The 13,774-nt window shown below is 33.1% G+C and overlaps 2 protein-coding genes across 2 annotated transcripts; both read right to left on the bottom strand.

The window, feature by feature from the left end:
- Positions 1–372: 372 nt before the first annotated feature.
- On the bottom strand, positions 373–7,394 carry LOC143637426 (putative alpha-mannosidase At5g13980). The gene is made up of 27 exons (XM_077104821.1): positions 7,067–7,394; positions 6,882–6,965; positions 6,618–6,706; positions 5,959–6,133; positions 5,760–5,879; positions 5,566–5,652; positions 5,409–5,480; positions 5,206–5,319; positions 4,951–5,051; positions 4,758–4,851; positions 4,410–4,661; positions 4,257–4,322; positions 4,110–4,166; positions 3,781–4,000; positions 3,547–3,686; positions 3,229–3,288; positions 3,090–3,149; positions 2,935–3,003; positions 2,821–2,868; positions 2,627–2,746; positions 2,481–2,546; positions 2,285–2,397; positions 1,548–1,632; positions 1,350–1,460; positions 1,116–1,259; positions 816–884; positions 373–716 (listed from the first exon to the last, which is right to left on the bottom strand). Exons 1-27 carry the CDS (start codon positions 7,265–7,267, stop codon positions 516–518), a joined length of 3,018 nt encoding a protein of 1,005 aa, XP_076960936.1. The 5' UTR covers positions 7,268–7,394; the 3' UTR covers positions 373–515.
- A 4,380-nt stretch (positions 7,395–11,774) lies between these two features.
- On the bottom strand, positions 11,775–13,574 carry LOC143637402 (ethylene-responsive transcription factor ERF114-like). Its single transcript, XM_077104798.1, has 2 exons — positions 13,316–13,574; positions 11,775–12,254 (listed from the first exon to the last, which is right to left on the bottom strand). Exons 1-2 carry the CDS (start codon positions 13,539–13,541, stop codon positions 11,776–11,778), a joined length of 705 nt encoding a protein of 234 aa, XP_076960913.1. The 5' UTR covers positions 13,542–13,574; the 3' UTR covers position 11,775.
- Positions 13,575–13,774: the final 200 nt, after the last annotated feature.

Genomic DNA, 13,774 nt, shown 5'->3' with positions numbered 1-13,774 from the left:
GGCCTGTCTTGCGATTCTAGCATTTGTAATTATTGCAAAATTGTAAAGTCAGGAATCAGATCCAATCTTAATGATACAAGTAAATACAACGTACTGCTATGTTTTTGTGTAAACACGCGTCCTTGGGTTGAATACACAGATCAACTCGTATACGTTATGGCGATAAGAATTTAATGGTAAAACTTTAAAAAACTTCACTAAAATCTGTAGAAAACAATTATCTTCTTCATCAGACAACTGTTAACTGGTTAGAAAATTGTTCGACGTCTTAACAAACTTTAACCAAAATCAAACTAAACTCTAATGATATATTCATCTCCAAAGCCTGCAATGCATTTTAATCCTTACCTTTTAGTTGAGTCTCATTTTTAAATATATCAAAACACTGCAATTATTTTATATAGTTTGTATTCATCATATAAGGTCAAACCCTTCAGAAACAATCAACTGAAGAGGCAAATATTACAAGTAGCAAATTATTGTAGTGAATGATTAGGAGCTTCCCAGAACGCGTCTTAATTACCAACTGTCACAATAAAGGTTCGTATTTCCATAGGGGCAAGTTCAACAACCAGCTTTTGCGGGTCAACGGGTCCACCTCTTTGACTTGTAGTTTCATCATTTTTGGACCCTTCTACTTTCCATACTAACCTTTTCTTTTCCATTTCCGCCCTTCCTTGATTAGCCGATAAACTCATTTCCGATACTTTGGTTATCTTAAATAATATATATAAATGGAAGATAAACAAGAAACAAGTCAAAAATAAATACTAAAAATATTATTGTGTTAAGATGAACTGCATTTGGGATCTTACCTTCCTTTTAGCAAATAGTTTCTTCAACTCTACATTTGTTATAACCGAAAGATCCTTATCCTCCCCAGTCTAAAACCAGAATGAACAAATATTCAAACAAAAATTTAACAGGTCATATATAAAGATTAACTATAAGAAGAAAACGGGTCACATGGGTCAAAGAAGTCAAACAGGTAGGACATTCTCCAAGTGTGTTTTTATGTTAACAAACTTCTAAAAGCGTGTTTCAAGTCGACCCAACCCGTTTTGAAAAATGACCCGTTTCTTAGAATCCAGTACAATTAAGGAAAAATCAAGAACCTCATATAAGTGTGCCAAACGAAGAAGAATTTTTCCATCTTCAAGATCTTGGAGTGTTAGCAGTGCTACATTATCAGGGAGACTATAATTGAAATCCATTCCCGAAATTTTTGACACTTGGAAGTTTGTCCCTTTATTTCCATCCTGTACAACGCGGCCGAATTAATAAATTATTAATATATGATAACTATCTATAATTTCTAAACAAAAACTAAAACTGCACTTTTCTTTCACCTGCTCAGTGAATGCCAAAAGAAGTGGAGAATATATCTCCTGACCATACGATCGACGCCACTTGGCGCCCTCTCCAAGTGGATCCATTCTAATATAGTATTTACCTTGAACCTATACACACAAGTACTTGAATCATCAATTTATCTATAGTTATTGGATTTAATAATAATAATAAGAATAAGAATAAAAAATGCTTACTGCTAATCCTCTACATTCAGCACCAACACAAACTTGTTCATCTAGAGCTTCTGCAACACCTTTTCCATCATCATAGAGCAATCTCCTGCAAAAAAAATTACAAAATTACTCATATTGTATAGGGAAAACCCCCAAATTAACCATTTTGACCAAGAAAACTACAAAATTAACCATATACTTTTTTTTTACCAAACTGGCCATAGACCCCAATGAAGTTGTGCCTACATGGCGCAAGATTTGTGTATTTTGCTCTCACGTGGCATATTTGTTCTCACATGGCTATTTTAAGTTTTTACGTAACTTTAAATGATTAAGTTTAAATTACTTTTTTCGTTTTTTAATTAACTGGCGCAAGAAATCACCGAATCCTGCGCTGACATGGCACAAATTTGCATATTCTTGCACCCGTGTGGCAATTTTTGTTCCCACATAGCTATTTTAAGTTTTTAAGTATTTTTTAGTAATTAAGTAATAATTTTTTTATTTTGGCGCACGAAATCACCTAATCATGTGATGACTAGGTGCAAGACGCTTAAAAAATATATTTGGCACAAATTTAACATACTCTTGTGATGACGTGGAGTAGGACCTTACTTTTTGGCCTCGTATTATCGTATAATTTCATTAACTCTTTGGCAATTAATAAGTTTCAGTGGTTATTTTTTTTCACTGTTGTTGGTCAAAATTGTTTACATGTTAACTGTGAGAGCTAATGGCATCATCAAGGAAAGATGTACCTATGAAGCATCAACTCCAGTTGCCCGTCAACAATGCTCGATCCACCAACGGATCTATCTACCAAAACTGAGAGCTCACTTTTTTCATCTTTTATGTACATACCAAGATTGATCTGCAAAATAATCCAACTTTGAGTTAAACATGTGTAACTCAACGAGTAATGTATGCATAATACTACAAAAGTTTAAAACATACGGGATAATAGTTTCCTGCAATTGGTTCATTCACTTCAAGATCCCAGTCAGCTCTATAATTTCGAACCTGCCACAAAAAATTACCTTTAAATATTACCAACATGTTTTTTTTTTCAAGAATCGCATATTTAAGTTTTGATCAAATACCCGTTTTATAAAATCTCGACCGTTAGAATCAGAGTAAAATGTTTTATTGCTTCTTATGGTGGTTGTGATCTTAGTTGTAATCTCTTTCCCAACTCCATCTTCCGTAGGTATGGGGCCCACCTGAAATTCAGATTATTAGTCATAAGCATGTCTCCAAAACGAAAACTAAAATGAGTAAAGAATGTTGAACTTACAGTGAATTCGACTTCCGCATGTTCCTTATTTTTGTACACTCTAGTGATCTAAAAAGAAATTAATAATAATATTAAAGTTAATCAAGAAAGGATGTTGATCAAATAATTTATTACCTGGTAAATCCAGTTGTTTATTTTCTGATGCACTTCATCATATATTGTCCCTCTTAGAACTGTTAAATTCTGTAATATTATTGCAACTGAACATTATTAATTTGGAAATTTGATTACAAATCATAGCATACATGCATCAGAAAATAAACATATACCTGCTTCTGAGAAACAATAGGATGGTCACCGTCTGGACGGAAAATGTATGCTCCGGATGCCTGAAACAAAAATAATAATAAAATGACATTGTAATAACAATAATAAATAATTAAATTATAACAATAATAATAAAGTTACCTGACCCGAGCCATCAAATCCAGCATAATAGCTATATGATTGCTTCAAAGAGGCTTCAATCTTTCATAACCCAACATATAAGATACACATTAGCAATTTAAATGTTAATAATATATAAAGTAAATTACACTTTTCGTCTTTAAACTACGGAAATAATAGACATCTCGTTTATGTTCATATGTTGTCACAGTTACGTCCTTTCCACTAACAGACGCTAGATTTTTCTGTGGTGCATATGAGGGTATTTCGGTCTTTATACCCCAATAACTTAAAAAATATATATTTTTATTAACGTAACAAATATGATAATGTACTTACAGAGCTTCGACTATTAACATACTGAGAAAGCTTTCCTTCACTTCCAGAATATATTAATTTTAAATTTCCCGTCCCTATCTTTATATCATCTTTTCCGTTTCTTGGACGTGTGTAAAACTCTTCTTTTACATAAGTTGAAGCTGCATTGTAATTTTAATCAATAGATATAAAATGATTATTCAACGTGCAAATCAATTTATTTTAAATAAAAGCCTAGACATTTTAGATTTTTACCTGGTTTTTTGGTGCTAGAAATGATGTATGTGCTATAACCCAAAGCCGGAACGTCTGCTGTAAATGCAAGCCAATATTTTGGAGTAGATTTTGGCGATTTACCCGTGTATGCAATCGTGTAGTAGTTTCTTATCGATATAGATTCATTTATTATAGGGAGAATTTGAGATTCAACTTCTTTCTCACTGGAATCATAGACTGCAAGATTCTCACTAGCAACCTAATGTAATAATATACAAAAAACCAAATAACCAATAATCAATATTAATATCAATACGCATAATATAACTATATAAGGAAAGGAATATGAAGCCTAATGTAATACGTACTGGAAGTCTTATAACATCAGATCTCTTCCATCCGAGTGAATTATATACAACAACAATCTACAGTAAAAGTGACATTAGTACATTTAACTTTGGCACACGTATGCTTATATATGATAATATCAGGTATATATTAAGCATCTCACTTACCAACTTCTTGCCAGATGAAAGATCAGCTTCAGTTGGAGGGCAGTTGCTTATATTCAGAAGTGGACACTGGAAATTAATGAAAGAAAAATCATTAAATACAAGAAAATACATATATTTGTTTTTATAATATACACATATATGTTGCATATGTACCTGTTGAATATTAGTTGCTGAACTTGCACATCCCGGTTTTGGTGATATCATGCAAGCTATCGATTCTGCAACCACCTTTTCAGCTTCTTTGTAACCTATCGCGAGGCGTTTTGCATAATCATTAGCCACATGTTGTTGAGATGTACCACTAACAGCATCATGATGCTGAGCAATCCCTAATGCATCACCCAAATACTCGGTAGCGGGCCCGGTTTTTTTCCTTCCCTTCATTACTTCCAACTGCCTTGCAGCCTGATTATAGTTTAGTAAAAAATTAGAATCATAATCAAGAACTTTAACTAAAAAACCAAGATGCAAAATAAATAAATAAATACTTGTGTTACGCACCAGATAATAACCGCTCAACATTCTCACATATCCCTTGAGAGCAGGCCTACTAGTGAAGTATCCTGTCCAGTACGTGTTTATATCGCTTGCATATCTAAAAAAAGCAAATATAGTATTTAAACTATAAGCGAAATGGAGACTAGAAATGTCATAATATAAAATATATAACTTGAGGTTTACAAAATATACTTACGGAAAATAGTCGTCCTTTTTGAGAGACCATGTGTCAGTCTCAGCATGTTTAGCATCAGTGTATATAGACGGTGTTGAATACAAAGCATTGACCCGACCATCCTGTATGCATATGTAGTCAAAACTCAAAAACCATTTTAAGTCCGTTTTTAATCTTTTTTTTTTAATATGATGCGTTAAATATGATTACAAAAAACTATATTACTATAACATTTTAAAAGAAAGTGACTTAGGAGGTATTTATAGAGTAACTAACTTTATTGACATGATGAATAAACTTATCCATATTCCGAAACCATGACTCTGCATACTGATATTTGAAATCTGTCCCCATTGTCCACATAACATGATTCGTGCGTGTAATGTTTGCCTGATAATTAACAAATATTTTTAGTTCATTATTAATAAAATGCTAGACAGATGTTAATATAAAAGTTAAAACAAATACACGCAGCTCACCTGTGACAAAGCTGCATCTACAAAATCATTGACTCGTTCTTTGACATTGTAGTCAAACAAGTTTATGTCATCCTTCAGTATAAGATATGCAATTATGTATTTATGTTACATTTTTAACAAAATATTCATAAACCTCAAATCTCCATTTAAAGTTTACCTGGACGACTGGGGATTCGTCATTGACTTCAAAGTAGAATCCACCAGGTGGTGGTTCATAATTTTCGGGGAATGCACCTGCAAAAATCTGTATAGATAAATGAAATCGTTAAATATTGTTAATAATAATAATAAGAAGAAGGCCACACTTTTGTATGTTTTCAAACTACTAATGATAATAATATTGAAACGGACCTGTGAAGATGACCCGAGACTCTTGGAGGCCCGCCAGATAACTTCAAGATTTTTATCCTCTTTTCGTTTAGCTCTATCTTGGTAATCAATCCGGCCAAAGAAAAGAGAATCAAATCCAACCTAAATGATCATAAGGGCTAAAGTTTAAAACTTGAAAAAATGTAACATTATTATTTTAGATGCATTAGTAATATGTGACCTCTGCTCCCAATAGATAAGCCTGCACTGCTGAATGACCAAAGGGGTCTATTTGCCAACCAACTCTTGGCGTTACATTAAATTGTTCCTTGATGAATTTATGCCCGTATGTTGTTTGATCAATCATGTCAATGTAATGTGGTGCCGCTTCATCATGCATGCACCAGCCTCCATTTCTGCGCCAACAAATAACAAATTACACATAACCAAGTTATATAGTCCAAAATAAATCCATAACAACATACTAATCAAATACCACTTATGTGTCATAGACTCATAGTCATACACTCATAAATATTGACACATCATACGGGTCATAATGTTTACACATCTAGTCATGTGACAAAACACACCAATGACAAGTTTTATAGAGCCCGTTTGACACTTTCGTATATTACGGCCCGTTTGACCAACTTTGACCTGTCATACTGCCCGTTTGACAACCTTTGACCTGTCATACGGCTCGCTTGACCATTTTTCGCCCGTGATATGGCCCGTTTGACCATCTTTCGCTTGCTATATGGGCCGTATGACCATCTTTTGCTTGTTATACGGACCACATGACCATCTTTCTTCTTTCACGTGGCCCGTATGATGACAGATGATATCAGTTGGTGTATGTATAGTGGAAGCCCAAATACATCAACTCTATCTACTTACATCATCTCAAGTTGACCCGAGCTAACAAGGCGCTTGACTTTAGCTTGGGTTGCCACACTCTGCTCCCTCCACCAACGCTGGAAAAACGCCTGCAACATTCACAACAATTTGTTCAAAACGTAGATGATAGGGGCAAACACATAACTTTATTAAACGAACCTAAACCAAATTAACTGACTAAACCAAAATTTAATCGGTTGCAGAGTCAATGTTCGGTTTTGGGTCAAAATGCATAGTAAAATAATAGGATCCAAAATCTTTAACCTGTTCAACATAAATAAACTTTCGATTCTTATCAGCCAGTAAAGCTTGAATCGTCGAATCAAGAATGTTTTGAACACAGGCCGCCTGTAATATGATCAACAATTCAGATACCAAACAGTGAAGAAAAAAATTAATAAATTAATGAATCTGTAAGACAAAGAACAATTTAGATATCAAATAATTACCTGAATGGTGTTACTGGATCCAACATAGTACTGATCAACAGTTTTCAACCAACCAACATCATCATGCGAATGCGGTACAAGATGCACATTAAGCTTCCCCTTCACAACTCCTTGTGCAGTATCATATATCATATACTTGGATTCCACACACACACAAATAACACTCAAAATCAAAACCACAAACACTCGAATATCTGCCATTTTCCGAAAACAAAAACAAAACTCTAGTGTCACTTGATCAGATAACTGATTCAGAGCATGTGGTCATGCAATCGAATATTTCAGTGAATATAAAATCTACAATGAAAGTGGCTTTTATTATGTATGTAGAAAATCAAAACCACAAACACTCGAATATTTTAGAGCATTCCCATCCATCCCCATCCCATCCCATTTGTATGGCTCTTATATAATATAAAATCAAAACCACAAACACTCGAATATCCGCCATTTGTATGGCTCTTATATAATATTCTGTCTGCTATTTACAACTTTAATGATTAAGTTATTAATTCCAACAATTTGTATGTTTTTTAACAGAATATACATGCACTTGAATATTATAACTATTTTTTTATAATAAAATATGAGTAAAATTTAATAAATTAATTAATATGTCAGACTATAATAGTATAATATCAGATTGTAAATCATTTGATTAATAAAAAAAACTGTAAATGCATTTGTATGGTACCTTTTTTTTATATCATTTTTTTATAATTTTATTTTATTTTATTTTTAAATTAAATTTTATATAATCTAAATTTACCTCCACCTCATCGTATCATTATATTTCACATTTCACTCCGCTACAATACATGCGAATGAGTTTGAATATGAACGCCCCAAATGCCTGTGTGATGGTTACATGACGAACTCACATTTCACACAATCCATAACACATAGCATAATAGGGTGTAAATCCGTTAGGTTTTTTTTGGCATGTAACATTTTTGGATACTAAAAAACAAATTAATCAAATTCACATAGTTTGTTGAGTGGTGGGCTAAAAATAATCATGAGTATCGACTCATTGGGCTAAATGAAAATGAGTAAAATAAGGAAAGAGTCAAAGAGACATTGGGCCAAATATAGAATATGAAGAGAAATTTGGTTTATTCTATTTGAACTAGCCGCCAACCTTCGAGTATCCATAGTTGTTTCATAAAAATAAAAATAAAAATAAAAAGTTCCCTCACATAGGTGAAAAGCGCCCTGCAAAAAAAGAAAAATATTTAATGGAATAATGCTTAAATTAAATAAATAAAAGAAGTCTAACAAAAAAAAAAAGTTGAATGGAATAATCTGATTGGAGGAAAGGAAAGAAGCTGCCACACGACACTGATAGACATCTCCCGACCCAGGTTGGGTCAAATATTCTTATCGACTTTGGTTTATGAAATTGGTCAACATAGTCACAAGTATAGCCGCGTCCGAACCCGAAGACCCGCCATGATGTGATTAAATGTTTCTACCTTTATTTCCTTTTTAAGTTACACCAAACTCAACTTTCTTAATCTTTCTTTTCATTTAATTGTTAGTCCATGTTCCCATGTTGAGTTAGTTATTTGCAAGTATGTTCTAGTTAATAGTACCACAAAATTAGAGGTCGTGGGTTAGTGGTTAGTGGTTAGTAGTTTTTATCTTTTATTTCCTATATGTATCCAAATGTTAGAAATGAGAAGCAAAAGTTTACGATTGATTGAAAATATTGTGTATTAATTTTATCTCAATGGATTTTGAGTAAAATTGATTCTCCAATGCTAGTTCAAGTGTGGAATCTTGAATGGTGATCTTTGGAATATAATCACAAGTTTAGGTAGTGATTTCTGTATCCTAAACGCGTGTTAGACGCCCTTTGGTTTAATTTGGTGGTGTGTCTGTATCCGAAAACGAGCCGTTGAACTATCCGTTTTAGTTTCGATTTCAATTCTATCCGTTACCGGTGATATTGCTATCAGACACCATCGATAATATGGTGGTTTCAGTTTGATATTTCAAGACTCAAGATTATCTAATTTGTAAGGATTACCGTTGCGCAAATATTAAATTCGGAGTTTAAGAACTAGATGCATGAGTAAACCCGATTTTCGAGACTCTTCGGGATTAGAGCGTTTCAGAATATAGCACTCATAATGAATAAACATGACTAATTTTAAGAATAGTAAAAACGTAAACATATAATATTATATAAGAAACATGATCAAATACATTATCTTCTTAACATGAAAACAGTGAGAATCAGTTTACTGTTATTATTAGGTTTATTTTCATAGGTGTTTGCTGTTATTTTTTGTTCGTATTTACTAATTTTCGATTATGAGACGTTAAAAGTATTTGCTGATTTATATTTTTTTGTTATTATTAATTTTTTTTCTTTTGCTGTTATAAGTATTTGCTGGTATTATTTTGTTCTTGATTTTGATTCTTTTGTTGTAATTTTTAAGTTTTTTTCTTTATTATTATTATAAATAATTGTTTATGTAGATTGTTATTGTAGTTGGAATTGTTTCTTACGTTCTTATTTTTTTAAATTGGTATTGGTTTCTACGTCCTCATGTTAATATTAAAATGTACATGAACCTTCCCTGTTATATAATATTAGTATGAATGAAGACACAAATGTATAAACGTTTATTTTCACCAAAGTTAGGCAAGAAGTTTAGTATCATAATAACACGAATACCTAGTTTAATTATCGTTATGAAATAAAACCAAGTAGAAAGTTGATAAAATACTTCATCAAACACTTGAACATTTAATACCGACTTAGAACCGTGAAATGGGAGCATGGGAGTGAATTTTTGAATTTGGAAATGCTCCCTTCTATTTATGGATAGAAATTTGACGAACATGATAGTTTCAATAGTGGAACACAATCATGCCATTGGTGAATTCCCCCGAACCAATTGAAAATAACCCAAGGGCACAAGTTCAAGAAATTAGTGAAAGACTGGGTTTAATGACGATTTTGTTTATAATTGAAAAATCGGTGATGGTAATAATGACATCATCATAAAAAGGCTAGCTAGCGGTGAGCAACAAGTGTTGAAATGTATTTGATCTAATACATTGGTGAATTCTTGTCAAACAAGTGGTTAGGGTTCAATTTTTTTTTTTTTTTTTTGCAAATGGTGGTGATGATATAACAATGTTTTTAGTGCTTTTTAGGATTTCTTATTGAGTAGGTTATTCGTGTTTTTAAATAATAGTGTTTTTATGATATGACACCTAACTAGTCGTGTGTTTTTTATATTTTCCAGAGTCTTTATTATGAATGCTCTAAGGCATAATTTCCAATGAACTAATATTATTACTATAGATTAGCCTCCCAATGGGTCAAGTGGTGCCACACCAATTCGTGAAGAAACGCTTGAGTATAGAAGATATTTGCAAAGCGTGTTTTTAAAAATAATAGTGAGATATGTATTTATAGGGGTTAATTTTTTTTATTGGAATCGACCCACCCAAGGGCTACACTTTGACCAAAACCAATGGCTACTTTCATCGGGTTATTGTACCTGATTTTGGGGTTAAACCATCGACGACAATGTTCTTTATTCAGGTTATCAGCCGGCCATAGTATCCGATTAGCGGTACCTGCTTGTGCCCCTACACCTCCAAAGACTTGATTCAAAATCTATCTATTGGTCATTTACAGTTATAACTTTTAAGATTTTTTACTAACTATTTTTGTATTAAATAAAAGGGTAAAATCAACAGATTGCAAAATATTATATGTATATTTGATTACTTTCTTTTCAAATTCGTCAATTTTAGGAGGAATGCTAGAAGGGAAAAAAAATCTTACTCTCTTATGTTCACATTTTTTTTCGATTTGTTTTCATTTTCGTTCACGTACTTCTCTCTTTAAATGTCCAAGTTCTACCAATGAACCATTTGAAATACTTAAGAAGATTAAATATGTCAAGTTTAATCCAAGCTAGTTTTATGCTTAGAGGGAAGCATTGAAAGATTAGCATAAAACATATATATGTTATGTTTTTTTATTATTTATATATTATATGCTATTATTATTATTATTATTATTATTATTATTATTATTATTATTATTATTATTATTTGTGACGTTAGTATTATAAGTACGTTAGTATGGTACGGGCCAATGATAATTGAGTTTGGTGAGAGGGGCCGTTGGACGATGATATATTTATTATAATAATAGTAGTAGCATTGTGTGTGTATATCTAGAGAGAATGAAAGATATATATGCATGACACTTCTCGTTACTTGGTTTATGAAAAGAAAAACACTTATCATAGTATAAGACTATAAGTTGGTACATGGCAGTTAAAGAAAAGAAAAAAACATAAAAAAACAAAAAATTGCAACTTAGCTAGGTGAATAATCTTATAGAAAATGAAGGTGTTACTAGAAGGGCATTGGAAAACTAAGTACTCTGTTATCTTAAGAAACGGACTTCAACTAACTTTTGGTAAGGACTAGGTAAGTCCGCTTGTGCCTTTAGCAGTCTTGAACGTAGAAGACAAAAAAAGGATGACAACCTTGGTGTCGGTATAGGTGCCACCTCAATGCTAGTTAGTTGAAGTACGTTATTTGAGATAAGTGATAACAGACTACCTAGATTTGATTGGTTTTCCAATACCCGTCTAGAAACACTTTCGTTTTCTACAAACACTTACTCAAAAAAAAAATCTTTAAGATATGATAAAATATTAATGACTCCCCTAATAGTTTCTTGGATCATAATCTTGCCAATATTGCATGGACCCATAATCAGATGAGCTACCCTGAAGATTTGTAGACGACGACGATGAATTAGACGACTGCAAAATGTTTGGATGATAACCACCCATTTGATCATTTGAACCCACAAGATACTGTGAGTAATCAACATAATTAGGAGCTACGGTGGTGTGATACGGCAGCTGAGGCTGTGGTGGTGGTTGCTGAAGGTGGTGAGGAAAGGTGGTTAGATAACCTAACTCGGTCCTCCCCGGTTGAACCCTTTCAGGGAAATTGAGCTTTGCTTTGTTACCTTTAAACCTAAGAGCAGCTTCATCATAAGCAATGGCTGCGTCTTCCGCGGTCTCAAAGGTGCCTAGCCACACCCGAGCCGCCTTCTGTGGGTCACGTATCTCCGCTGCCCATTTCCCCCATGGTCGTTGCCTTACTCCTCTATAGTGTCTCCTCCTTTGGCTCACATCTGTTCATAATACGTACAATTGTGATTCACATGCACATGCATACAATATGTAATAAACAAAAGTTACATATAAATCACACGATTCTAATAGTGAGACGAAATATATAATAAATTGAACATATTAAGGTCTTCTTAGCCGAGTCTAATAATGAGTCTAGAATGCATGTTGCACGTGTGGATCTACATTGTAATAAATTGGAAAATTGGATTCTAATGTAAACAAATATGTTGACATGCACACATGTATAAATTTGAAAACACAACGCAATATGTTAAACACACGTACATAAACCAAATAAAAAACACAAACACGTGAAGTGCATGTATTATGAAGGCCACAATAAACACAAAATGTTGCAATCATAATTGTCTTAAAAAATAGGTATGCTACGTAAGCACATAGGTAGACTTATATATAATTTGTATTTTGTTATACTACGTATTTTTTTTGGTTCCATGTGTGTGCGTGCGTGCACACACATATACATGCTTGATTATGATGCCAGATATTTGTGCGTGCAATTATGTGCATGTCCAATGACAGACCTTGTAAATATTTAATGGTAGTTGAAGAAGGGGCTAGTGTCAAAATTCCATATAGTATGGTAGGGAATTTTAACATATATATCTCTAAAACAGTTTCAAAAGAGTTGATCGACCCCTACACTTATAGTGGGTCCGCCCTCTACATGTACATGTAAATATCAACTATATTTGTCTATCATGCATGATAAGTTGAAATATTTACATGTGTTGGAACTTTGCAATTGTGTTATATGTCTACGTAGAGACTGTTACGGATTAGAGAGAAGAGAGAAAGTAAACTTTAAAAAATAAAAGAGACACTAAATAATGAATAAATTAATTAAAGAGAGAAACCGCTCAATATTCTATAAATATACATTTTCATACACCTTTAAATCTTTGAATTAAAAAAGGAAAAGTCTAGTAGTACGTATAGATTGTTCTATATATTCTCACTTTTCATAAAAGATATATGTTTTTTATTTTGTCCGTTAATATGCAATGCTATCTAGATAAAAGAAAGTGAAAGTCTTTACCTGGTGATTGTTGAATAACTTGTGTCGGTTGATTTTGAGTAGCCGAAGACATTTGATCACCATGACTACTGTTGTCGGTGGTTTCGTCTCCGCCTATGACCTGAGACAGGGCGGAGACGATGGCGGTCATATCGTCTTGCGACTGGGGAGAGTACACCGGAAACGTGTCATCTTCTTCCTCCTCTTCTGCCCGAGTGGCCCTCTTACCATGTCTTCTGCGAAACATCTTTTCACTTGACGTATATTATATTATATTGTATGATATATATGTGTTTATATCTATATTGAGAGAGAGAAACAAAGAGATCAAGTGTGACGTATGAATGAGTAGCTGGCTAAAACCATTTAACAAGTGACTTGTGCAACAAGAGACTTGGGAGAGTTTGGGATATGATCAGATAAACGACTATATATATAGTGTTGCATGCATGGTGTGAAACCTTTGAATAATGTTCACGC

The sequence above is a fragment of the Bidens hawaiensis genome, unplaced genomic scaffold (assembly GCF_021521415.1).
Source record: "Bidens hawaiensis isolate Kalapana, Puna unplaced genomic scaffold, B.hawaiensis_p1.1 tig00008283_1, whole genome shotgun sequence".
NCBI classification, from domain to species: domain Eukaryota; kingdom Viridiplantae; phylum Streptophyta; class Magnoliopsida; order Asterales; family Asteraceae; genus Bidens; species Bidens hawaiensis.
The sequence above is the reverse complement of the archived record's forward strand: the minus strand, read 5'-3'. Positions and strand labels throughout refer to the sequence as shown.